Source organism: Phalacrocorax carbo, chromosome 15, assembly GCF_963921805.1.
Source record: "Phalacrocorax carbo chromosome 15, bPhaCar2.1, whole genome shotgun sequence".
NCBI classification, from domain to species: Eukaryota; Metazoa; Chordata; class Aves; order Suliformes; family Phalacrocoracidae; genus Phalacrocorax; species Phalacrocorax carbo.
Genome location: NC_087527.1, coordinates 10377469 through 10403976, shown reverse-complemented (window position 1 = coordinate 10403976; position 26508 = coordinate 10377469). Strand labels below are relative to the sequence as shown.

Sequence of the window (26508 nt, the reverse complement as noted above, 5' to 3'; positions counted from 1 at the left end):
AATCTCTGTTCTTTCAATCAGCTGTCACAAGCTGTGTATTAACCCAAGTAATGAGATTTATCGCTGGTGGAAGCATATAGGGCAAGCAGAGGAATAGAAAGGAAGCTTGAAATATACCAATTAGGTTCCACATTTAGAGAAGAATTTCAACAGCAGAAAGTCTGAACAGACATAAAAGGAGCAGTGACAGGTACCAAACTGTGATCTTACTTGCTTCAGAAGTGAAAGCAGGCTCTGAAATCTTTTGATTCTCATACACTAGCAACATAAAAATATAGAACACTTCACACATCTGCTCAGATGCACAATGCACAGCACAAGGCAGAACTGCATTCTCCTTTCAGAGAGAATTTGTTAGCAACTCTACATTAGAAAGGCAACATCAAAGATGTCCGACCTATGCAGGCTGGTTTAGCCGGGGTACAGAACTGCTAAAGATATTTTACCATCTTCAAAATATTAACGAGCTTTGCCCATGCCCCCACAATGTATTTTCGAGAGCATGGTAGCCGGGAAGGAAGTTACTGCATTTCCTTAGCAGAGGCTTTGTGTTTAGAGGAGAAAAAAAAACCCAAACCAATCATGCATAAGCAACAGCCAGGACACACCTCTGGGCTGAAAAGGGATGTTTTAATGTGCTCTGAACAACATCCTCTTCTGTGGTTTATCCAGGGATAAATTTTCCAATCTCCTTGAAAAAGGGGAGGGGGAAATTATGCCCCCAAACACACTAATCACTCTACTAAGTATTAATGAAACAACTTCAGGTAATAAACCCACCTGCCACAGAGGCACAGAAGACTAACATAGCTCTCCGCCACTCCTTGCAGTTAGTTGAAGGAGACAATACTAAAAGCTGCAAGCATTCTTTCCAGTTTACCATTTCAGATTTTTTTTTCTCTCAAGAACAAGATGGGAGCTCACCAGTTACAGTAGACAGGAGAGCACCTTAACCTTTTTGGGTTAGTCTCTTTCTGGAACCATCACAGCTGCCTCCCCTCTGGTGCACAGCTTCTCTCTCAAAAGGGGAGCCAACTCCTTGGCTACAGAAGCAGCAGCTTCAGTCCTGTTGGAGCCACCCTGCTGCCTCCAGCAAAGCCCCAGGAGCCTGACAAAAGCAGTTTAGCTCCCAACCCAAGAGCATCTTTCCCTCTTAAGTGATTTACACCCTGTTAGAAGATTAAACCTTCCTTTATAGGCAGAGAGAGAAAAATCCAAATGGCATGTTTCTGTGAAAAGTGTTTTGATAGATATAGGATATATCAGTCCCTAGAAAAGTAAAGGATACATATGCAGTGCAACATCAGCTTTATTACCCTCTTCCAATGCAGTACTACTTGATTACCAGTTAAGCATTTCAGAGAAGACAATTTCTTTTTATGTAAAATAAGGAGAGATCTTCCCCTTTGTTTACAAAAGTGATGCTGAAGAACAGAGGTTTTAAGCTATTTGACCTGATAGAGAACAAGCGTTTAAATAAAAAAAAAAAAAGAAGCATTTTATTCCAATTTTGACTTAAGGGAAGTGCTCTAGTACGACAGGATACTGTACACACTGCTGGAGGCTGTTACTGAGACCAGAGAAAAATCAGTGCCAACTCAAGTCAGCCAACGAAGCTTACCTGTAACTCAGTACAGGTAAGGTAACGGGTCTCCAGTTAATTCTTCAGAAATGGTGAAAACACACAGGCTGTATTTGATGAGCTTGCCTTGTGTTAAGTGGTAAATAATATAGAGCATTTTATGGCTAATAATTTTCACAGCTTTCTTTCAAAATGCTAATGATCTGCAATGGAGACAGGTACTATAGCAGCCACTTCAATAATAAATATATTCTTTATTTTACAGAGACATTGTCTTCAAGTTTTTAATTTAAAAAATACATCACTAAGCCACCTCTTGCTGCTGGAGCATACAACCAGGATGTTGTTGCTATTTGACCTATCACATAGGCAAGCACACAAGATTGTCCTAGAGGGCATTAGCTGGAACAGCAGCAGCCTTCAAGACATGAGGAACAGAAGACGTTCACAGAGCCACAGATCCCTTGCTGACATCTTCCAGCAGCAAGCGTGGCTGATGGCTCACAGCCATTTTCATCTACACACATGCCAAGCCTGCCTTGGCAAAAATTCCAACTGATAAGAATTCATCTTTAACATAAAGGACCTGCATTGTATTGCCCGCCTATATCACAGATTTGGTTCTCCAACAGTAACATGACAAACATCTGCAAGATGCTAAGCGCTCAACTCCCATGTAGACAGTGGGACCAGACCATGCTAGACAGACCTACAGGACCAGGCAATAAGGAATCTACTGTCTTCACTGCATGAACTCCATCATTACAGTTTGAAGCTGCACATGAAGATGACTCCTATTTTCAGAACCGCTATGCTCCACTTCAAGCGTTCACAGTAAATAAATAGCTTCTGATGTGGCTAGTTAGCATAGGAAGGTAAAAAGATTTTTTGAGAGATTTTTCTTTTACTTCTTTAAAATCCTCTGGGAGACACCTCCACGAATCAGCCGTCAACTATAAAAAGGTACCATCTTAAATTTTAGGAAAATATTTTATGTCAAACATTGATTCTCACTGTGAAGTTCTATCTTCACATATCTCAGTCTATCAAAACCCATCCTCATTTGGCTTGGAGTCATTTCTCTGAAGAAAGCAGCCAATTTGACCATCCATTTCCCTCAGCACCAGTGCATTTAAAGTTCATTGCCAACATGAGATACAACACTGGAAAAACTGGATCCCTACCACAAATTGTTTGAGAACAACAGTAGCATCCATCTTAGAGAAGCCTGTCAGCACTGAGTTGTATAAAGCAGTCTGACAACCAGTCAAGCCATTGGATGTACAAGGCAGAGTACAGGAGTACATCTGCTGTCATAAAGCTAATGCCAAGTTCATCAACCCACAAAATGGAGTATGAGATTTCACTGCAAAAGCAGAAGCACAACCCCAGTGATTTTCTGTGCAAGTCTTTGCATGCTCAAGTGGCACTGGTCACTATGCAGAAGTATTCAAATTTTAGGAAGGGTTTCCTTTCGTGATATAGAAGTTTTGGCAATCTAAGATCAATTATTCAAGGTTGCCTGGAAAACTGCAATAGGTATTTAAATACTGCTAAGCAAAAAGGTAGTTTTTAAGGAGCTCAGAACACCATAAGTCCACTAAACAAGCTGAGGGAAGTGAGGACAAGGGGAAAAAAAAAGTCCACTGACTCCACGTAGAGCACTCAGTCCGAAAAAACCCAACCCAAACTAAGAAGATGAATTAGTGTTTCAGCCACGGATGAGCTTCAATGGATGCTTTGCTTCTGTCTCCATAGTCGTACAACAGTTCTTCACCTGCTTTAATGTCTCTGGAAGCTATCAGTATGAGATGAGGCACACCATCGATGTCATGAAGCTTTGTTTGACAATTGCCACATTTGCTGTGATTAATCAGTCTTCCCAGACGGTTTGTTTCTTTTGTAGCATCAACACTGAAAGAACAAGAACAGAACACAGGATTGCTGCATACCACACATTCACGTTTGTGGACCAAAACCAAAGTGCAAATCAGATAAAGAATGAGGAATCCACACAAGGCTTGAAAAATGAAGGAAAAACACATTACAGGATATTCATATGATTAAAACAGACAGCACAAAATATGGCAATGTAGGTAAACTAAAGCAATTCTGGGGGACTAAGTTAGCACAAAACCCAGAAAATGGAAAATTTTGCACTATGTTTGAGCTGCCTGTTTCCAAGCAGCTCTTAACTGTTCACAAGGAATAGCAGAATCCAGCTGTAGAACACCACCAGAAAGCCTTGATGCCTTAAATACCCTCCCCTAAGAAAGCTGTATCCAAGCGAAGTAGTATCCACCAAGTAAGCCAGCAAGAGTCTCTGCTCACACAGAAGGCTGAGAATGCCTAAATACCACATACCCAACTTACAGAGACCTGGATACTAAAGCTCTAGTGCCTCTCATTGCACAAAGAATTGTTCCGGCAGCTGTCATTATGGCATCCAGCCTCAAGTCAGGCACTCACAGTATAGGGTGTTTCAAGGAAATTAATATTCAGATTAAGTGACCCACACTCCAGTATCCAGTAACATCAGCCAAAGAGAAGAGGACATAGTCCAAGTAGTTGCTCTGAGAGAACTGAAGTTTGGGGCAAATGACACAGCAAAGACACAGATAAAGCATGCACACAGGGTGGGTGTCAGGTACCAGAGAAAGAAGGAGACCCAGTCAAAGACAGCTGAAGGAAAAGCTTCTCTTCCAGTGAGTTTGCCCATACTGCTTTTTAAACAAAATACTTTTAAAATTAACTACTTTTCCTGAGTTAGAAGCAAATAAATTTAGGCAGAAGTCCATGGCAGAGCCAGAAGCCTCATCCAAGCAAACAACTCTCCATATAGCTTGTGCTGTACTTCAGAGAATAGGGCTTTTGAGTCACCTACCATTCTTTTTAGCCTGAAGGTACAGGACCACAAAACAGTGCTCCAAAAAGATTTCCTAATTCATGGTTCCCATTAAAATATAATTTGCATGAAAACAAGAAAAGACTTAGCAGCATTCAAAGCCTCTGTCACTCAACTATCACGCTTAAGGGAAGAGAAGCTTACCAGTAAGTTTTGCTGAGGTACTGAAAATAGTACATATAGCAGCCTGTGGATGGATCTTGAGCATACACAGCTTCTCGCTTTTTAGCATCAGTGATCTCTATGAGATCCCCATGATATTCAACTACAAATTCTCCTCGATTAAAGTGTTTAGTAGCGATTACTCCTCTCCCTTTGCCATCGATGTAATCAATCTGTTGAGTGGAAAAGAAAATCAGCTGGGAAATTAAAAAGTATTTACATGATTGTAAATTTACATGATATGGTTTAGTGGTGGACCTGGCAGCGATAGGTTAGCGGTTGGACTCTATGATCTTAAGGGTCTTTTCCAACCTTAACGATTCTATGATTGCAGATATGCTGTTTACTAGGAAAAAAGTGACTTGTCATTAGAAAATGCCACAGCAGGGTATTTGTATGTATTGCAGACTAAGCCGTAGAGGCACAATGCACAGCATTGTGGAAGAAATACAGGATGAGTTTGGGAAACACCCTGTGAGTTACCAAGTATTTTGATACAAAGTCTTCTAATCAAAGAACTAAGAATTATTTTAATTAAACCATACATAGAGAAGAGTTATCTATTTTTTACTTTTAGACTATCTATTTGCTGAGGCAATTAGCTTTTGCATTTAAGGGGCACCATCACCATTAGCAGACACAGGTTAAAAAGTTAGAGGAACAGAAAGATCAATCACAGAAATAACATTTATCACCCACCAGTATACATTATTCCTCCCCCCCCCCCCCCCCCCGTAAATTGGACAACTTCAATAAAGTTCTCTTATCACTGTCATAAATGTGACAGCATTAACTACAGGCTGCTGCTTTTCAAGAATCACAGCTTTTCTGCACTTCCAGGAGCCATTTCTGCTTTAAATTCTAAAAAAGGCCATCAGTGTAACCCAAATGGTAAGCACTTGGTACCAATAACTAGTACTTGCTAGCAGTGGGAAGAAACCCAGTGCAACCCATTATCCCAAGTACCATAACGAAGACCCACAGCAACTGGCTGTAAACAGGCTAAGAGAACTTGTTACGTACATACAGTATACATGGGTGTTACCTTTATAACATATGACAATTAAGATGCTATATCATACCCCATTTCTGGAAGCTAACCCAAGAAATTAGATATTAAAGGTATCAAGTGCATTTTCAGTAAAGACTGTAAAGGCCCCTCAATATTTATGACTGAGGCTGCACATACATATTCTTCAGAGCCAAATATTGCTCATCCAAAAGGAAAGACAGCGTGCTCCAGTTCTGTTACACTTCCATTTTACTGTGAGGAACTGCAGCAGTTCTGAGACTGAGTTCTGCTACTTTCTGCTTAAACAGATTATCAGCAAGATACTGTATAAACAGCACATGGCTACTCAGGCTGGTATTGCCATTACCTTCATTCCTTCTTCCTTCCCACTTGTAATTAGCTCATCTATTTTCCTCCTCTCCTCAGTCTGCAGAGGAAACAAGAACAAAACCACAGTATTGTTGATGTTTTTTTGTAGCTTATCCTATAGCTAAAAGGAAATTATTAGCCAGTGACACTCATTTTTTCCAAACCACACCATATTCCTAGCAAAAGTGAATGGTAAAGAGACAGATTTCTGCCCACCAAAATACGTAAGCAGCTAGATTCTGCCCTAGAAGAACTGGATGAGCATTTTCAAATTTAACAGTATTTCCAGTGCACAATGCTATTCGTATCGGGCCAATGGAAACCATTTACAGATAGTTACACGCTTCCTCAAATGTTCTATTAACCAGCAACGTTACCAGTGATGTTATTTTAACAAGAAGCGCTACCTCCAATTCAGATTTGCTCTTCCTGGAACTTCTTCTAACTGGGTAATAATCTGTCACCTTACGATTTGGCGTTCTTCCTTGTGTTCTAAAGGATAAGAAAAATAGAGAATATACGTATTTCAGACTATTTGTGAAGTTACATCTCTAGGACAGAGATATCTGCAAGAAATTTTTATTTTCGGCTTGGTATGTTGAAAGGTGATCAATATGAATCAGTGTTTCTTATCAGTCCTCTTCACTTCAAGCCAAAAGCTACATCCCCTTTTCTTCCCCACCCTATTTCCTTTACTGTAGCACTAATTCTCTAACAACAAGATGCTACTGGAGCCACCTGAAGGTCACATTACAAGCCTGAAGCCCCTTGTGTGCCTGGCCAGAAGGCACTCAAATTTACGTCATGAAAACTGCTTGGCAAGGAATTCATTAATGTTAGGTCACATCACTCCAACATCATGTGAAAGAGTATCAGCTTAGCTGGGAAGCCTCCAACTGTAATTAATCTAATATTCTGTTTCTGACAAGACACATTCCCATTTCTCCACACAAAAGCAGGTGTTAAAGGCTCATTAATTTTTTTTTTCTATAGGTGATCAGCAAGTATTTCACTTGAGATAATATACTAGCCTTGCTTTCAAGAGTTTTGTCCTCTGCAAGGCAGGTGCTATTTCATATTTACAGACATATTATTCTTGAGAAAACAAAGAAGTCTCCTTTAAGATTTGTTCCCCCAACATAACCATTTGCTTTAAAAAGGCAACAAAACAAGAGTATCATTAATTACAGGTCTGACTGTAGTTCCTGAAGGAGAAACACAGATCAAAGCCTCCTGGTGCAAAACGACACACAGAAGAAAAGCTTTTACAGTTTCAGAAATCACTTACTTTCTCCTTGGTCCACGTTTTGCTTTAACCATCTTTTTCTGAGCTGGCTTTGCATTGGCCTCATCAGCACAACCTGAAGGCAGAGGCGTCTTTTGGGTTTCTACAGTTTCTTGGTTTTGATCAGAGGAGGGCACCGAAGTATTGCACCCACTTTCTTTATCTTTCTGGTCTTCTGGTTTCATAGCACCTTCAATTATATTGCCACCATTCTTTTTTTCTGGTGACAGGAAAATAAAGTAAGGCTCTGAACTTAGGATCATCTATACCAGAGTGCTTTAAATGAATTCCAATGGTTTCTAGTCCAAGTTCCTAGTCTGTCAAACAGGAGAAAGAGGAAGGGAATGATACAATCTCTTTCTGCTAGAACCCAGGTAGGCTGTTACTCAGCTTTTGCCTACTCATTGCTACAGTGCACATACTGCAGAGGGAGGGGTGAGCAGGGAAAGGGTAAAACCGAGTCCAAGTACTTTGTCATGTTAGGTTTGCAAATGACAAGCTTCCAAACCTGAACAGGCAGCACCTTCAATGCAGCGTCTGAAACATCTGCACAGTTTGCACTTGGCATACTAAATTATCAAGCTGCCGAAAACAAACGTTTTCTTGGTTGCATGCATCCCACCTTGATATGACCACATCCTCCTCCTCAGCCAACTGATTTAGAGCTAGGTAAGCACGGCTTAAAGCTGAATAAAGTTTTTATCTAAAGCAAATCACCAGGTTTAACAGTCCTATCTGCTGAAACAGATGCTTCAGTCTCACTGGAGAAATGAAGCACAGCTGCAAGGCCACAACAGTGGGACAAGCTAAAACCATCTTTACTTTCTTGTCAAAACTGAAGAGCTAAATGAGGAGCTAAAGGCACTATGTCTCCAGAAAATCTGACACTCCCTGTGTTGAGTGGCACTTAAAATACCTGCTTGCTAGAAGTGTTTGTATCAAAATGTTTTGACAAATCACCAAAGTTATTAACTGCACCTTTAAACACAAGCCAGCTTTCCCCTCACACCGCCTCCATTAAGTTTTGGAACATTCCCATTTCTAGTCACTGCAATGAAGCATCTAGGAAGCCTGGCACTCACCATCTACAATCTGTGCTCCTCCTCCTCCTCACTGCCTTTATTTCATCCTAAACCTTAAAGAATTGTTTCTTCTTCTACCTCTACCTCATACCTGATTTGACTTTTAATTGCCTTTACATATATTAGCATAAAGTAGTCAAATTATAGAATAAACCAGTTTTAGGTAATAAAACAGAAAAAAAAATTAGATAAACTGCCAAACACTGACCTGAAGAATCAGAGTAGCAATGGAATTGCAGGGAGATTAGGGCATATTGACAATGCACGCATTAGCTTTTTCTGTCCAGAGAGACAATACAAACATAGCCAAAGAAGAGAGGCAGAATTGCCTGGTAAACCTGTGACCTAAGTTTTGAAAAGAATAAGGACATCCGCATCTTTGTAGAGCCCCAATTTGCCAATAGAGTTGTAGGACTAGAAAAGCAGCTGGGCTGGGGGAGCTGCCTGACCTTCTTGACTCTGTATTAAAAGTTCTCAGACTAGGGGTGGGGGGAGCACATTTAATGAGCCAAGCAGTCCAAAGATCAATCTTACCATCTCCTTTCCTGTAGGTTTCCTTTAGTGTTTTGCCCTGACATTTCACCTCGTGATACATGACAGAGTTTTCCTCTTGAAGCGGAGGGCGAGCACCAGGAGTTTTGTTAGGATTCAGGTAGCTGCAGATTTTGGATTGACCAATAAACGCATTCTCCTAAAACAGACCCACACAGAAATCAGTACATCACAGAGATGCCAGGTACATCAGGTTGGTACCCACAACACACTGCAAAGACCAGGGCTGACAGCTGACTGCACTAGTGCAAATTACACTGCTTTAATACATCATCCTGGCTGTTCTTGCTATTTCTACTAAGTGAAAACATAACAGTGCTAAGCACTCAGAGAACCTTACTGATGCAAGCTGCTCTCAGTCCAAAAGGACTTTCATATGTAATGTGGCAGGATGGGGTAGTCGTAACTAACTCCAGCTTCCACCCTGTGCTTCACTGTATGAACTCTGGTACTAAAAAAAAACAACAAAAAACAGCCTCCTGAGGAGCTCAGGGAAGGCATCCTCAAAGAGCGCAAGCCAAAAAAAATATAACACAGCAAAAATCACCCAAGCCTAGAACATAACTCTCACGGCCACAGAGGTGTGAGCTTACACAAACACTCTCATGAGGTGTCAAATGTTACTGCAGTTCATTGTATGGTCTACTGTGCAACACAGGAGACAGGAATCAGTTTTGCAGAGCCTACCTTGAGTGACACCTCTCAGTGAGGTCCAGGAGATAAACAATGCTATCTTTTCATTTTGTGATATATAACAGACGAAGTGTCAAAGTTGTTCATGGCAAAAGAAATGTTGATGAATCTACACAAAGCACTTACGCCCAGCCAAAAAAATGGTAAAACCCTCTGGCATGGTCAAACACCACAGAGATCAGGGTTTGTACACTGCCTTGCGCTTGGAGAGCGTCAAAGGTGAGCAGTAGCAAATTTCGCAAAGTTTAGCAGAGTCGTGCCACCTTTGCTTTTCCCATATCCTGCCTCCTCACAAAGTTTGACTACACAGTGTATGTAGGGCACACAGATTTCAACTGTAATCTCAATGTCTTGACAAGCAGATGCAACTTGGCCAGAACGAGTTTGTCTTGGCTAGTTTTTGACTCAACTGAAAGCAATTTTCAGGCATCTCAGCCAGTTAAAACAAAAACATGCATCTATTTTTTTCTTTAGAAAAACACACAAAGGTTCCCATTAGTTAAAAAAATAGCTCAAATATAGCTGAGTAAACAAATACTCCAGTATACATAGTCACACAAACACTAAAAAAATAAACAAAGCACACAATAGAATACATAGGATAATTTTAATAATTAGCATAGTCATGAATAACAAGCTTTACGTGTACATAGTTCACACACAAAATAAGACCAGTTAAGCGCTCAAATCTCAGTCCACAAACTTTAGTAAAGATTAAGATTGCAGTAGAACAGCCTGAGAAAAAGCAAGTCAGACACCCCCTGAACACCAATATTTCCTAAAGACCTATCAAAGACAAGGCTCACTCATTTAAAACAAAACGGGGCTTTTAAGGATTAAATACTATGAAAACACTCCATTTTGCAAGCTTGCAAGCAGCAAGCCCTGCACTGCAAACTTCTCAAGGTTAGCAAAGAGTTTAAACGTGGGCATTTCCGGAGAAAGCGAGAAGCAGCGAACTGCAGCAGTCCACCTGCCAGCAGAGCCTTCTGGCTTTCAATACACCATTAACAGGAAACGAACAACTATTTTTCCAGCGTAGCTTCCTCCCCTCATTCCCAGCTCCCTGCCTGCTGCGCTCTTGGCGCTACCGAGACGCAGCTGCCACGTCTTTGTCTGTGCCAGGCTTAAGACCCTCGGGAGCGGAGGTTTTCTCAGCAGAGCACAGCACATGAAGAGCTGGGGAGGGCCTCTGGGATTTGATGCGATAACCGCAATTATTTCAATGCGAAGTGACGAACAACCTCCGGCCAGTCGCCTGCAGCAGAACTACAGGACGGGGAAGATGGCTCGGGGGGGACTGCCGAGCCTGGGGCCTGGCTGCTCGCTGACAGCCGCGGCAGCGCCCCGCGCTCGCAGGGCGGCTGTGCGGCAGGGCACGGGGGAAACACGGCAACAGTCCGACTTCACTCAAAGATTTCTGAATGATTCGGGAAGCCCCAGGCGCGGGCGCCCGGGCCCACAGGGCGCCCCGGGGCAGCCCGCCCACCGGCTCGCTCGCACCGCGGGGAGAAGCGGACGGTGCAGCAGACCCCGGGAGCCGCCCGCCCCGCCCGTGCTTACCCCGCCGGCCCGGGGGCGGCCGGGGCCCTTCCTCTCGGCGTTCTCGGGGCTCGCCTCCTCCGCGCCGCCCGCCCTGGCCTTGGGCATGTTCTTCCCTAGGAGCAAGGGGGGAAGATGGGCGCCTGATCCATGTCCGGCGCGGCCGCCCGCGGTCATCGCCCGGCCGCTACGGCCTGCGCCATGTTTAAAGGGCTGGATGCGGCAGGGCGAGCCGTGGCGGCCCAGCCCCTTCCCGGCGAGCTGCGCACACCGCGCGGGGGAGGAGTCCCGCCGGCCCCGGCACCCCGCGCCTCCCGGGAGGAGCCTCCGCGCCGCGAAGATGCCCCGCGCCGCCCGGTCCCCGCCCTGCGCGACAGCCCCGCCGCGCCCCGGCCCCGCTCCGCTCCGCTCCTCCCCGCCGCCGCCCCCGCGCACCTTTAGCCATGGCGGCGGCAGCGCGGCCCGGCGCCCTGGAGCCCCCCGCTGCCGGGTTGCCCCGACCGTCCCCGAAGAGCTCCCTCCCCGAAACCAACCGCTCCGCAGGGAGACGCCGCGCTCCCTTCCGCAACCCCATTGGTTCAACCGTGTGCCGATAACCGCTTCCACACCCCCCGATTGGCGCGCAGAGCCGCACCCCGCCCTCTCCCCTTCACACGGAGATTGCCGCAGGTCCCGCGAAGAGTGTTTAAATGAGAGTTCCCTGAGCACTGATTGGTCCGTGCGAAGGGCAACCGGCGTTCTGATTGGCGGTCCGGGAAGGAACGCCCTTCCGCGGCCGGGCCCCGCCACGTGGGTAGGGCGCCCCGCCGGGAGCGGGCCCCCTCCGGGCGGGCACCAGGGCGGGGGGACGACGGCGGGACGTATTCCCCACCGCCGTCCGGTGTGGGGGTGGGTCGGCATCGCCCTGGGCGGTCCCGGCGCCGCCCTCCGCAGCGCAGGCGAATCTCTGCTCCGGCCTCCCCCGCCACAGGCGCGCACACGCCGTGCCGCTGCACCGCGGGGACCCCCGGGGCACCCCAAATCCTAGCGGGGCTGCAAAGCTCTGCTGGGTTATTAGACCGCCTGATGCAATGTCCCTGCCTGAAATTTAAAGTCTGTTAATACCATCCTCAAAGCCTGCCCGGAGAACAGGTCGTACTCAAGTGTTTCGCTAGAGCACCAAAGCCCTTCATGCGCATCCCCCTTCCCGTAACGGGGCAGCAAAACCACAGCGAAGCCACAGACCCCTCACCAGAGAAGCTCCAACAGCCGCCAGCATGGATGCCCTCGTCAGGAGCTCACGACAGGCCTAGGCCGTGCACTTCAAAATCAGGGAAGTACGACTGCAAAGGTGAGAGCAGCACCGAGGCCAGAGGCTGCGCAGGCTGAGGGACGCTGAACGGTTCCTCACTGTCAGCAGACATCACCATGGAAGTCAGGAGGTCACCGCGTAGGGCCCCTCTAGTGCTCCACGTGAAGGAGAACAATTATACTAAGCAACAGCCTGCAACTAGCCTTTCTTCCTGTCAGCCCCTTTAACACCTGTCTAACAGCGCCCTGTGCCTGCTTGGAATGTGGGTCTGTGCATTGTGAGGGATGGCTTCCCGCTGAAGGCTTATCTGCAGCCACAGGCCACTGCTTGTCTCTCAGGCATTCCTACAGCAACATAATCTGCCAGTTCAGGATGGTGATACAACCGAAAACTATCCTTGTCCTTAAGAACAACAGAAAGAAAAAACCCACAGCTTCAGCAAGAAGCGCCCGGAAGGGATGGCCTCATCTTCCCAGGCTGTCCTGAAGACAGAAGTGCAGTGTCACTACAGAGGAGACATGGTGTTTCAGTCTACTACCCCCACGTTGTGATAGCTCTCTGCATAAACAAGCACTTTGAGAAAAGGCAAAAGGCACCAGCTCCGTACTGTCACTGTGATTTCTTGCATCTGTGCCCTAACAAGCCATACATATGCATTTCACGGAAAGGCAACCAGAGTGCACGAGGTGCTCCCCTGAAAACTCCAGCAGGCACAAGGCTGACATCAGCCGGGCATCATGCCGATGAGCTCCTCCGTCGCAGAGGGTACAACAAGCTCTGTGGAAGAGCACCAGAGCCCTTGGCAGACACTGGTGTGATTTTTCCACCCCAGTTCACACTGTTCTTTGCACATTGCTAGGATGTGACTGGAAAAAAACTCTTCATAAATTACTAATGATTGCTTCCTTCTTGCAGTAATTGAGGACCACTGTTCCCAATGTCCTGGGAAAGCGCTGGAAACACCTTTACTGTGGTTTTGCTCTGCTTTTGGGGGTTGGATATTTTTAATATTAATTTCATATATGTCTATTAAACAAAGCACCCGAGTTTGCAGCGGAGCCGCGCGGGCCGCCACTAGAGGGCAAAGCAAGCCAAGTAATTCTCTTCCCTAGGGCGACAAAGAAAACAATGTCATCTCTCACTGGGCCCGCCTACCAGCACGGCGGGATCACGGTGCGAATTAGCAGAATATGCTGGCTTCCCTCGGGGAGTTACGGCCAAACGCACGCACCGAGGGGAAGTTAAAATGCTATCACACACAAAGCTACAGCCCCAAAGAGGACGCGTCTGTCTGCAACCACCCGTGACGGTGGCGCAGAATACACAGCGCGTGGGAAAGTGCGGCCGAGTGCTCGTGCTACCGAGGGAGCAGCTTGGCTCCCGCTGGCACCGGCTTTAAAACCCAGTGACCTAGATATCATCTCCCGCGGTACTGTAAGGGCAGCTCAGGAGAGCGCCGTTTTCACCCAGAAATGTGAAATTATTTGGGGGAGGGAAGACATATTAATGAGCAAAGTGTTGGGATTTGCTCAGGGAGGAAAGAAAATCTTCAGAGTAAATACCTTCAGTCTAAATTAACACTTGACCCAGTTAAAAAAAAAAAAGCTTTGAATTCAAAAGTTCAATTTCTTTCAAATATACCAACAAGACACACTTGCGAAATATTTCCACCTGGGAGCAAGTTCTTGCTGTAGTTCTCACTCACGCGGTACCTGTCATATTTGCAAATAAATAAATATAACAACATTTATACAAATTTCTTGTTCACAAGATGAAATCCTGACAATTTGTGCTTCAGCCCTCAACCAACAATTTGGCCAAGCCCTGTACCCCTCCGTTAGAAAGCAAGTAAAAACAACACCATAAGGGTAACTTATAATGTTACATTAAGCAATATTATTTTATAAAGACATACAGCAAAATGCCAGTAGGTGCTAACTATGTTTCAAAGATTATAAAATATAATTGCATTTGGAATAGTATCTACCAATGATAAAAGAGCATCTCTGACACAAAGTGCATTCAGTGAGATCCTTATGTTACACGCAAAAATCTGGGGAAACAGCGTTCTGCAGATAATTCCGCGTGTGCTAATTTCACGCCGGTCAGAAGAATCATTGCCATCGGTGGGATCACTCACCTCTCCCAGTCGAGGATGATCATAAATTCTGCTTGCAGGCCTGACAGCTATCGTTTCGACTTAAGGCATCAAAAACATCACTTTCTTGTCATGATTGTAGGGAGCTGCTTAGGTGCATTTAACATTAGCTACACCACACGTGAACTGTACTTCATTGTGCCTTCACTGGAAGCGCATAGTGGGCAATCATCAAGATCTGAGCTGCCATTTAAATTGTTCTTCTCATCTCCAGCCAGACTTCTGTCATCTTTTTCTCTTTAGCATCTGAAGCGTCACTGATTAATCCGAATTACTTAAGTCAGTTTAATTAACGTTGCTTTTGTCTTTAAATAGTTTAGCCTACATCTGTCTAATCCTTTATCGGTTATTTTAATCCTTGTTAAATTCATCTAATGATAAGTAAACATGTATAAAATTAAATGTGCAGTACTGAACATTTTAAGCAGTCTTAATGACCGCCCACACTTTTTTAATGTCTGCTTCAACTTTAACAAGAGTTCTTAAAAATTTTCCTATTCTTACACAGCTGGGAAAACATTTCAATTGAAGACCATCTCCTTTTGCAATAACTTGCCAGAGGCCCTTGAGTGCTGAAGGGATCTCTCCAAATGTAAAAATTACCATGACTAGTCATCAGGTTTTCAAGCACAGTCAGCTCTTTACAGCAGAAAACTTCACATTAGCAGTTTGCAGGATATTTGTGAGGGAAAAACTCATGTGCCACAGGTGTGACACACCAGGCTGCTCAGCAGCAGGAACGGCCCTCCGCACATCACTGCCCTGTCACCCCTCATTCTCCCAGGGGAGTCCTGGAAGCTCCTGTGAAGGCAACACCGGAGCCGCGAGACTATGAGGCCACGGACCGCGGCCGCACACATCTCCAGGACGAGGTAGCACCGACCGCGCCCGAGCACTCGGGGCCCTACAAAGCCACCTCAGCGTGCTCACACAGGGAGGCGCCCGGGCCCAGCTCCACAGGAACACCCGTGCAAACCGCAGCGGGATGGAAGCGAGGGGCCGCCTGAAGGGAAGCGCCTTTACCAGCGGGAGTACGAGCGGGAGGGGGCGGAAAGCTGAGACAAGGTAATTCCTCCTCAGGCCGCAGCCCCCGGAGGCCAAACACCGCGCCCAGCCAAGCTCAGCTAAGCTAAACTCAGCCCAGCCCAGCCCCACTCCCAACTGCCGCCGGCGCCGCCTCACACAGCTACGCAACGCGCATGCGCACGAACACGCCGCACACCCACCCCCCTCCGCGCGGACCGAAGCCGCGCCTGCGCAGTGGCCGCGCCTAGCGTCACGGCTGCGGCGCCCCCGCCTCGGGCCCCCTTCTTCCCCCCCCGCCCGACGCCTTGAGGAGAGCCAGGTCTCGCGACACCGCTGGATCTCGCGAGAACACCGCCTCTCGCGTCCTCGCGGCAGCGCCATTTTGGAAGGGCCGGGATCACGTGACCGCTTGCAGCCGTTCGCCTCCGCCTTCCCCTCCCCCACCCACCGGGAACCGGGCCCAGGCCACCCATCTCGACTCCGGTCGCCACCCTCGGGATGCGCCGACCCGCGGGGACGTCGCTTTTTGAGGACGCTGGAGATCCCGGGTTTTTTGTTCTTTTGGGTTTTTTTGGGGAGCTTGCCGGCTTCCCCTGCCGCTGAGACCGGGAGGGACGAGGAGCGCCATGTCACGTGACGGGGGGCGCCGGGAGCGGTGGCGGCGGCGACAGGGGTGGGGGGGATGGGCGCGAGACAGCGGCGGCGGCCGGCCACATGACTAGAGGCCGGGGCGGGGGGGGGGCGGGTCACGTGGCGCGGAGCGCGCGCCAGCGGCGGGCGGCGGCCGGTGTCACGTGGGGAGGGCGCGGCGCGTCGGGCGGGGGGGAGGTGCGGCGGAGGTCACGTGGTGCGGCGCGGCGGGCGGCCCCAGCCCCCCTCCCCTCCCCCTCCCTGTGAGAGGGGAGGGAGGGCAAAGATGGCGGCCGTGAGTTAGAAAGCGGCGGGCGGCGGGGCCAGTGGCGGAGACTTCCAGGACCGGCCGCGGAAGGACCGAGAGCGTGAGAGAGTGAGTCCTGCTCCACCCTTTCACCCAGCCGTGGGCCCGCTTGGCCGCCTCGGGGCGCTCCGTGGCCGGTGGGGCCCGCCGCGGCGCCCCTGGGGGTCCCCTCCCCTCAGTCCCCACCGCCGCGCACCGGGCGGCGCGGCCAGCCGCGGGGGTTGTCCGAGGGAAGAGGCTGTCGTTGCGGCGGCGAGGTTCGTCTCTCCCTCAGCCCGGGGCGGGCTGCGCTGGCCGTCCCCGCCGGGGGTCCCCGGTGAGGCGGGGGCGGCGCGGCGTGCGGGGGAGGGCGCCGCCGCCTCGGCGGAGCTGCCACTGGCCCCAGGAGTCGGGCAAACTTTGTGCTGGAGGGCGCGCGGGGGCGGAGGGGCCGGCGGTGGAGCCCCTGGCTCCGGGGAAGGGGTTGGGGAGCGGCTGGCGGGGGCGGGGGGCGGCGGTGGGGCCGGCCGCCTTCCCACCTCCCTGCTCGGGCAAAATGGCACCGGGACGGCGGTGTCCGCCAGCCGGGCCCGCGCCCCTCGCCTTTATGCGCTCTTTCCGCGGCAGGGTTAATTGTTAGGGTTTGAAATGGAGCCGCTCCGGTGAAACGAGGTGGTGGGGGGAGTGTGTGTGTGGGGGTGATTTATGGTGCTTGAGTGGCTCCGGAGGCCGCCGTGAGGCGCGACCTTCCGCCCTGCCCCGGGGCCCTTCTGCTGTTGGAGGGGTCTTTAAAGGGATGAAGGGCTGAAAACAAAAAGTCGCGCATGGGACACAATTACGCAGCCAATTCTCGCCCAACCCGGAAGTTTATGTCGGGAACACGTGTTGGCGGGGCCGGTGGCGGGGCTGGGAAGCAGGGACCCCCTCGTGGGGCCCCACCCGGTGGGGCCCTGCAGCTCCCGGGCGGTGGGCGGGTTGGGGACAGAGCCCTGCAGCGACTGACCCGGCCCCAAAGTCTGGAGACTCCCAAGGAGCGCACCTCAAACAGAGGTTGCCAGGGTGAGTAATTGGTTAACATAAAAATGCCCCGACGGTCTGAAGGGGAAGAGGCCTTGTGGGTTTCTCTTGTATTTTTTTTTTTGCTTGTTTCATTATTATTTTTAGCCGACCATGTTCCACGCTGTGTTTGAGGGTACAAATTAGAACTCTTGTGCTTTTTACTAGCTACTCATAGGCATGTTTGATACCTGTTAAAGATGAGGCCGATTGTTTAAACGCTTTTTAAAAAAAGGTAGAATTGACATATTAAATAACTTTAGATTATGTTGTTTGTTCATGCTAAATTTTTTTTCCTTGCTCTATAGTTAAGAATTCAGTGATAGACTGTTTGGCTTTAGAGTGCAGGTTGCCTCTGGATTAAAATGTTCTAAGTACATACATGAACGTTTTGCAAACTTTTTTTTCCACCCTAAATTGAAAAACTCCATGATGTAAAGAATTTACTATGGCAGAAGTTGTGTAACAGCATGGAATTTGAATTTTTTTTTTCTATTTTCCTTACCAGTGTGATATGGTAGGTTTGAATGCAATCTTAGTCTTTAAAAATAAAATGTGGGCAGTTTGTCTTGTTGTCCAGACAAGTTCTTTGGTGTCAAAACTGGCTGATAGCTACTCTAAAAGCCCTTGAAGTAGGTAGCGGATATGGCTAGTGCACTTTTTCTGCCTTGAGATACACCTAGAACTGACAGCCAGGCCAAAACTAAGGAAGGGTTCAATGCTCAGATACTGTTCTTAACTCTTCCGGGTTTTTACTCCTTAAAACTTTCACTACTGGCTAAATTATCATCTCCAACCAGTTCGTGTGAAAGCTGATTTCATGCTAAATCACTGCATTGTTTAACAACTTCTGAATTTCATATTTTTAGGCTGTGTATCCTGAATACTGTAAATTTTGTAAAACAGTCATGATAGAACTTTGAGGCAGATTTGAATCCCACAGTATCCTGAACTGTACCTCAAGTCCTTACAAGCTTTGACTCTAGAGAGGTAACCAGCATTTGAAAAACTGCTGTGTTTTTTACAGATAGGAATCATTTTCACAAAAATCAAAAGTAAATTTTGTACATTTAAATGCAATGTTAACTACTAGTCTTAAGGTTAAAGCATGTAAGGATGAGCAAGTTCAGTAATTAGTGTTTTACTCTTTGATTGGGTGGTGACTTGGAAAGGACCAGAAGGGATTAGCTGGTTGGGTTTTTTCTTTTGTTATTACCCAAGTTGCCTTCTGGAGCCAAAAGCTGTGAGATGGGCGGCTCTGGATGCTGATGTCGTCTGGATGGGTCACCTGGGTTACCCATCTGGATATCCAGAGAATCCTGGTGTGTGAGACTGGGGGTCAGCAGCCCTTACACCTCTGTTGTGAGAAGCTGCAAATGGCAGTGTGACATTTTTAGGTTGATAATAGCTCACAGTTTAGACGGCCAGAGAACAAGAGAATTTGGGGGATGTATCTGTCTTTTCTCTACAACTTCAGAATTTCTGTGATATTTTAAATGGCTTCCAGTATAGTTCAAGCGACATGTATTCCTCAAAGCCAGTGGGAAAAACCCTTCCAATAAAAGGAGAACAAGAGTTGCTTAATGACACTAGCGTCCTATGCCAAGCGTAAAACCTAAGTTTGCAGGTTGAGTACACCACAGAGGCCAGATGTCTGAAGGGTTTGCAAATAGCTGTGCCTAGTTGACTGTGATGTTTGGTTTGGGCTAAGTTACGATACTATAGTTCACTGTGACTTTTAAATAAGTACAGTGTGTAACTCACAGACCTAAGCATCAAAAGCCTTCTCATTGTTCAGGATTCTACCATTATTTTTCTTAGGGGAAATGGAGAGCAGGTTGCTTGAAGTGTTTTAGAATATGTTTTGTTTCTTTGTACCAAAGCTAAAATGGAGGGAGGGATAGAGCCAGGTTGGCATGGAGACATGTCACAATATTAAACATGGCATTCTGGTTTTGTATCTTTAAATTGAAAGTTATTTACATAAATGTGCAGTGGTAGCAAAACTGTCTTTTTATCAAAGTTGTAGGCTATACTCTTCAGCAGAAGAGCACCTTACAAAATGCTTGGTGTGTTTTGATAGCTCTTCTTGGAATGGCAGTAGTTTATATTTTTTTCTTAATGCAAAGAAAATACATATACTACTACTGTTGAAATTAGATAAAACTAAATATATTTATAAAACAGGTTTATTCTTGCTCAGTGACATTGGACAGTCTGACTAAACATAGACAACCTTATCTGCAAGATTCTGCACGCTCAGAACAGTTCTTCAACTGGTGAAATGCTCAGGGAACAGCTTGTAATATTCACAACTTATAAAAAAAAGTATTTTCTTTTGGGGACTTTTAAGATGTGGCAAACCGGTCCTTATATAGTATTGCCAAAGCTGAGCTGCAGAGCTTGATAAAGTTGCTTTCATTTACGTTAACTAAGGAGCCTCCTACCTTGTTAAGAGCTGTTTCAGCTTGATAACATTTTAGACTTGACTAGTGAATGTCACAAAAAATAAACTATCGTGATGCAGCTTCTCTTGGTTTGTTTTTCTCTCATTTATTTTCCTTACTAAATGGAAACTATATGGGGGGAAGGAGAAACTGGGGGGGGGGGGGACAGAAGGCAGCAGTGGCGCATGGAAGTTTTACAAAGCCTAAAATTGGTGTTAAGTATTCAATGATTTTAATGTAAAAATTCTAGAAGTTCAGAATTCCTTTTGTTCAAGTTTCAAACAATGCAGCTTTGTTCCTAGTGTACAGAAACAAAATAAGTGAAACTAGTCAAACTTTAATTGTCCAGACTGTCTGACAGACAAACAATTGCTGTTGTTTTACTTGGCTTTTTGCTGGATTGTTAGCAACCGCTAATTTTTAAGACTGTTAAATTTGGGGTCGTGAGACATGCAGCTGGGGGATTTCTTATGTGAAAACAGCCTTGCTAAGAAAGGGGTGCTTCTAAACTGAAGTTACTTATTCTGGAATTGTAGGAATTGCTATATTAGTTTCTATCACTAGTGATCTAGTGAAAACTTTGAAGTAAGCAATTGAAGAATTACTGCTATGGATGTGTTTTGTTTTTTTTTTTTCTAAACTCTGTGAGACTGTCTTAAGATATCCAAGTCATCGTGTTTTTAAAGTTTAAAAAGGTAGAGTTCAGCGTCATTGTGGATGTCTTAAACTTGACTTGAAACAGACTTGATAGGTTGTGGCACTGTTTTAGGATGGTTGGGGTAGATGTGTGTTTTGTGTTATGCTGGCATATTTGAGGTTTTCTCTAGCCTTGGTTTTGCTTTGAGTCTCCACTTCATAGAAAGGCCTTTCCTTCATATGCTGCAAGATTAGGCTAGAAGTTATCTTGAATAATTTTTTGCCCTAGTTCTCTTTTAAGTATACAGCCCCAAGCTTTTGACTTTACATGCTTCGATTCAGTGTCGCTGCTTATCTCTCAAGCAAGTCTTTGTTGTACCTTTTTAGAGATGGTATGATCAAAACTACATGCAGACTAAATAATGATGTAACTGACACTTCCTTTGTACACGTAGACATGTACGTTTTTTTAACCATGTTAATCAAAGGCATTGCTCTGTGTGGAAGAGTGCTTATGCCCTCTTCCCAAATTGATACTGTAAAGTTATGGTTGTAAAGACTTTCGGAGCTGCTGGTTTGACAGGGTTACCCATGTTAACTCCCCTTCTGTGGAAATTAGCCTTCAGTGGCTGCTCTGAAGTTCCTAACACCAAAAATACTCAAACTAGAACTTTGTTTGCAGACTTGATCTTTCTCCTCTCACCTGTTTCTAATTAGTAAATAATGCTGTAAGCTTCTAAACTTGGATATGATGATTACTGTTAGTATTTCAGTTTGTTAAAAACTAAGGATTTATCCTACCTAGTTAATATATATGTGTAGTCCCCTTTTCTGAGACCGGAGGTTTAATTCTTCTGAAAGGTAGAGCTAGCAGTCAGTTGTTACTCATTTTTCTTGACCCATTCAGGGTTCTAGGAGACAGATTAGTGGGAGGTGGCATCCTTTGAAGGAGCTGCCATGTTAATTAAATCTGCTAGATGTCTTAATATTTCTTAGTATCTTCTGTACCTGATAACTACAAACTAGGCCACTCTGCCAATTTATCTGATCACCTCAAATGCCTTTTTTTTTTTTTTAAAAAGTCTAGTTCTGACACAGCAAGTGGTGTTTAAATGGATTGTGTGTGGTCTGTAGCAGTCCCACCAGTTCTTTTTTGTTGCTTTGGTATTCTTTCGGGTAGTACAGTCTTTGGTGCTTAAAGTATGTTTTTCCCTTGTCCCAGTACCTTATATCCGCTACTTCAGTTGTGCCAGCATCTCAGTATTAGTCCACTAGAAGAAGGTCTCTCCCTGCTATTGGACAGACTAAAACTAGGAATAATGAGAATTAAGTGCCCAAGGCTGTATTTGTTACAAGAATTACCTGTTCTGCCAAACGTGCTAAGTAACGTGTGTGACCAACCAGCTGGATGTGGCTTAGCTGTACATGTTGAGAAGGCTAAGCAAGCGAATGCTGTTTCAGAGTCTGTGAATCAGTATATCTAAAATGCCAATAAATATTTTTGTCCTCTCACCTGCTTTAGGGTAGGTGTTCAGCTTTGTTAGTTTTTGATGCTTGTTACCAGTGGGTGTTACAGGGGGCTGTGTGGAAAATAAGTGAGATGAATTACTGCTTGGGGTGTACCTTAGAACATATATGCAACAGCCAAAGTTATGTGGACTCATTCAATTTTTGTCTTAGTACTAGGGTGAATGGGCTTCCTTCTTAAGGAAGGAAAATGTATTCACTTCCGTCTTCATCTTAAAACATAGAGGATTTGGCTTTTTTAATAACTTTTTAAAACTGTCTAGAATAGCTTTTTGAAATTAATTTTGCTTGTCCTACTCATAAAAGTCTGCCCTGATGTTAGTGTCCTATTTAATAATTAGTTAACATATGATAATGGTGGAATGTTTGTTCTTTCCACTATGCAAAACAAAATTTCTCCAATGAATGAGTTAGTACCTAATGTAATGGCAAGCAAGAAATAAAAGCTTTCCTTATAAGCTTTTTATTGCTAACTTATTGTTACAGGATCAACTAAATGAGTTTTAATTGTGCCTTCCTCGTGCAGTGGGCTTCACTGACAAAGATGTATCATGAGCATAATTCAGTCTCGCCATTTCTGCCTCTTGGTGTTTCTGGTAATGCTGAAAAATGTAGCACAATGAAGACTAGAAAAGGCATATTTTTTCTTTAAGTTTATGGGTGTGATAGCATTTTGTGTAGTAAACTATTTCATTCTTCTCGCCTTGAAATGTGGTGGGTATATTGAGAAGATTTTAAAAAACAAGAGAGGAAAAAAATCTACAAATGAACAAAAGAGCCAGAGCAAATCTAGAAAGTGAAACTCAATGTATACAAGAGACTGCATCGTGTATGCCCTTAAATCCAGGAAAAGAAACTTTAAATATGAGTGTGTATGTGTGCACAAAATAAATCAAAACTGTAACTTGTATTTACGGTTCTAATTTTTTAGAGATGGTGGAGCCAGGACAAGACCTGTTGCTTGCTGCTTTGAGTGAGAGTGGAATCAGTCCAAATGATCTATTTGATATTGACTCGCCGGACGTGGTTCTTGCAAATCCAACACCAACTCCAGCTGTTCAGCAGGTTAAAACAAGAACATAGTCATTTGCTAGGGAACATAAGAGCTTGTACTTGATGTGTTGTGGAGGGGGGCATGGTGTCCCTAGCAAACGGTTAAAGAATGTGGAGTTCTCATAAATTTCTTACTTCATAGTACTGAGTTTAGAAAACTATTTGCTAATTAATTTTAAACTTTTATACAAAAAAAGCAATCTAAAATACACTATTGAGGTCAATATAAACATAAACATAAATACGTTTCTGGACATTAGATGGCTGTGCTGCCGCATATCCATGGAGAACTCTAGTATCACTGGAGTCTAGCTGCTCTCCTGTAAAACATGCAAGAAGTGTAATATAATACGGTGTTTGAGCTCCATGACAGCTGTCAGTCTGCAAGAACATAACCATTTCAGACATAGATTGGGAAGAGTGGCATGTTGAACAGTGACATCACAAAACTAATTACATTTTCACCACAGTTAACTAACTAGGTGTTGTATGTTTAACTTCTTTGAATGTGAAATCAGCCATTTGCTGACCTTTATTTTCAGTGAAACCTTTGTTAAAAAGCACAGTTAAGAACTTCCCCAATAACTTCTCCACCCCATTTTGTGGGTGGATATTTAGTTTTAAGGCTTTTTTCCCTGCTAATGTGAGTGTTTCCTCATGCGTGCTTTCTTTCCTCTGCAGTCGGTGCCACTTAGTGCGTTAGAACTAGGCTTGGAGACTGAGGCCACAGCTGCTGTGAAACAAGAACCAGAGACTGTATCAAATCCAGCCCTATTAAATGTTCGGGTAAGAACTGACACTTCAGGACTTTTTTATGTGTCTGTGTGGTGGGTTAATCTTGGCTGGAGACCAGGTGCCCACTAAGCCGCTCTGTCACTCCCCTTCCTTGTCTGGAAGGGGGGAGAAAAAAAGTAGGATGGAAGGGTCATAGGTTGAGATAAGGATGGGGAGATAAGCGGTTACTGTCACATGCAAAACAGACTCAACTTGGGGAAATTAATTTATTGCCAATTAACAATGGAGTAGGAAAATGAGAAATAAAAGCAGATCTAAAAAGACCTTCCCCCTACCCCTTCTTCCTGGGCTCAGCTTCACTCCCGACATGATAACACATTGCCGCTGCCACTCCTTCCTCTTCCCCTGCTCCAGCAGCTCCTTCACAAACTTTTCCAACCTGGGCCCTTCCCAGGGGCTTCAGTTCTTCGCAAACTGCTCCAGAGTGGGTCCCCTGCAAGGCCACAGGTCCTGCTGGGAAACCTGTTGCAGCATGGGCTGCCCTCTACAGGGTCACAGTGTCCTTCGGGCTTGTCCACCTGCTCTGGTGTGGAGTCCTCCATGGGCCGCAGGTGGATATCTGCTCCACTGTTAACCTATATGGGCTGCAGGGGCACAGCCTGCCTCACCATGGTCTTCACCAGGGGCTGCAGGGGAATCTCTGCTCTGGTGCGTAGGCCATATCCTTCCCCTCCTTCACTGACCTTGGTGTCTGCAGGGTTGTTTCGCATATTCTCACTCCTGTCTCCCAGGTGCTGATTGCACAGCAGTTTTTACCCCTTCTTAAATATGTTATGCCAGAGGCACTACCAACATTGCAGATTGGTTCAGCCTTGGCCAGCAGCAGGTCTGTCAGGAGCAGGGTAGAACTGGCTGTATCAGGTGTGGGGGAAGCTTCTGATGTCACAGAAGCCACCCCTGTAGACCCCCACCCAAAAAATCTTGCCACGTAAACCCAATGTAGCATATTAGTAAAATGCAACAGAAGAGGTGGGACTTTAAAATGCCAGCTGGCCACTGTCTCAGTTCTGCTGAGACTGTGAAAGCTTAGCATACCAGTGGGTTGATACGATTTCCGTAAGGAACACAACGGAGGACAAAGCAGTACGTAGAAAAACATTTTGAGGTGTCCCATGTGCCTTTTACCTGCCCTGCATGCAAATTCTGGGGTTAGGGAGATCGTGTAAACTTGTTTTCTAGACCTGACCTGTGTACCACTGCAGATAATTCTGATCACCATAGTCTGGTGATTGCACCTGAAATGAAAATATAAAAAGCAGATCTGCAGGAAGGTGGATGTGGCACAGTGTGTCTGAAAAAGGCTGCACATATACCTTAAGTAATCCAAGCTATTTACTCTGACAGTTGTGCAGCTATGTTATTTATTGGAAATTCTCTTCAGCTAAGGGTTCTTCTACCTGTAGTGGTCATGTTTTGTGCCTACGTGATGAATCCTTCATCCTAGTCTTTATTTCTTTTCCCTTACATTAAAATAAAATTTTTAAATACTGTTGAAAAATATGTATGTAATATATTGATAAATTGACACTTCTTGCTCAGGCTGCACCACAAGATAATTACTCCAGCATCTTCAACATGTTATGTGAAGGCATTTCATATTACAAGAGTATTTTAGAAACTGGTGACTTCTGTGCTCTAAATGAAAGGCTAATAAAGTCTGCTTTTTTTCACTGTCTTCTGAAAATTTCCCTGGTTCTCTGTTGCTAGCAACCACCATCCACCACAACCTTTGTGCTGAATCAAATAAATCAGCTTCCAACTTTGGGGACTACAATAGTGATGACAAAAACAACACCTGTTACAACTACGAGGCAGACTATCACTGTAGCAAAAATCATTCAGACCAGCACAACTACTCGACCCTCGGTTGCAGCACCAGCAGTACGCAATGCCTTGACCACTACACCTTCAAAGGACCAGATTCAGTTGAAAGATCTGCTGAAGAATAATAGTCTTAATGAACTCATGAAATTGAAGCCACCTCCTAATATTGCCCAACCAGTAGCAACAGCAGCAAGTGAGTTTTCTTTTTTCTTCATAATTATGGTACTTTAGACAAATAGTGAAATAATACAATGTTAAGATCTTTGCACATCTTGTGTTTTCATTGATGAGTAGAATATCACAGTAAAATGAAATGGTCCAGGCAACCTGATAGATTCTATTCTAACTTTAATGGTGTTACAGTTCAGGGTGAAGTAATAAGAAATAACAGGCTTTAAAAAAATTAAGGTCTTGATTTACTGCAAGGAATGAGGAAAAATACATTTTAGATTGCAGCTGGCAAATTGGTAAAATTAATTCAGGAACATTACTGAGGTTGATTTAGTTATCTTACTTGAGTTTACAGTAGTTTCTGTTCTGCTGTATACTTGCTGTGGAACTATGACAAATGAGTAATTTTGCGTGTTTTTGGCAT

At 45.3% G+C, this 26508-nt stretch overlaps 2 protein-coding genes across 4 annotated transcripts in view; one reads left to right on the top strand and one right to left on the bottom strand.

Moving 5' to 3' along the window:
- Nucleotides 1-1291: 1291 nt before the first annotated feature.
- KMT5A (lysine methyltransferase 5A) lies at nt 1292-12099 on the bottom strand. 2 transcript variants are annotated; one of them, XM_064466260.1, is made up of 8 exons: nt 11718-12099; nt 11206-11300; nt 8932-9088; nt 7319-7535; nt 6438-6522; nt 6029-6088; nt 4632-4822; nt 1292-3496 (listed from the first exon to the last, which is right to left on the bottom strand). In XM_064466260.1, the coding sequence occupies exons 1-8, from the start codon at nt 12082-12084 to the stop codon at nt 3286-3288; spliced, it is 1383 nt and encodes a 460-aa protein (XP_064322330.1). In that variant the 5' UTR covers nt 12085-12099; the 3' UTR covers nt 1292-3285. The 2 variants fall into 2 exon arrangements, with proteins under 2 accessions (XP_064322330.1, XP_064322331.1); XM_064466261.1 differs by having other exon boundaries at nt 11620-11773.
- A 4398-nt stretch (nt 12100-16497) lies between these two features.
- Nucleotides 16498-26508, top strand: part of SBNO1 (strawberry notch homolog 1) — a 35694-nt gene continuing 25683 nt past the window's right edge. Inside the window, exons 1-4 of one of the 2 annotated variants that reach the window (XM_064466254.1) lie at nt 16498-16665; nt 23173-23306; nt 23976-24080; nt 25797-26106. In XM_064466254.1, coding sequence (XP_064322324.1) covers nt 23175-23306; nt 23976-24080; nt 25797-26106 — 547 coding nt within the window. In that variant the 5' untranslated portion in view covers nt 16498-16665; nt 23173-23174. Of the gene's footprint in view, nt 16666-17254; nt 17635-23172; nt 23307-23975; nt 24081-25796; nt 26107-26508 lie in introns of those variants that run through there. The other variant, XM_064466253.1, reaches the window with a different exon arrangement.

Bases quoted from the DNA above. Each gene is read 5' to 3' on its own strand.
- KMT5A (XM_064466260.1), bottom strand. From the start codon at position 12,084: ATGCCGACCCACCCCCACACCGGACGGCGGTGGGGAATACGTCCCGCC. The intron at 4,823-6,028 runs GTAATGGCAATA...TCCACTCAACAG, and splicing joins GGAAGGAAGAAGGAATGAAG to ATTGATTACATCGATGGCAA. The intron at 3,497-4,631 runs GTAAGCTTCTCT...TTGTTCTTTCAG, and splicing joins TACCTCAGCAAAACTTACTG to TGTTGATGCTACAAAAGAAA.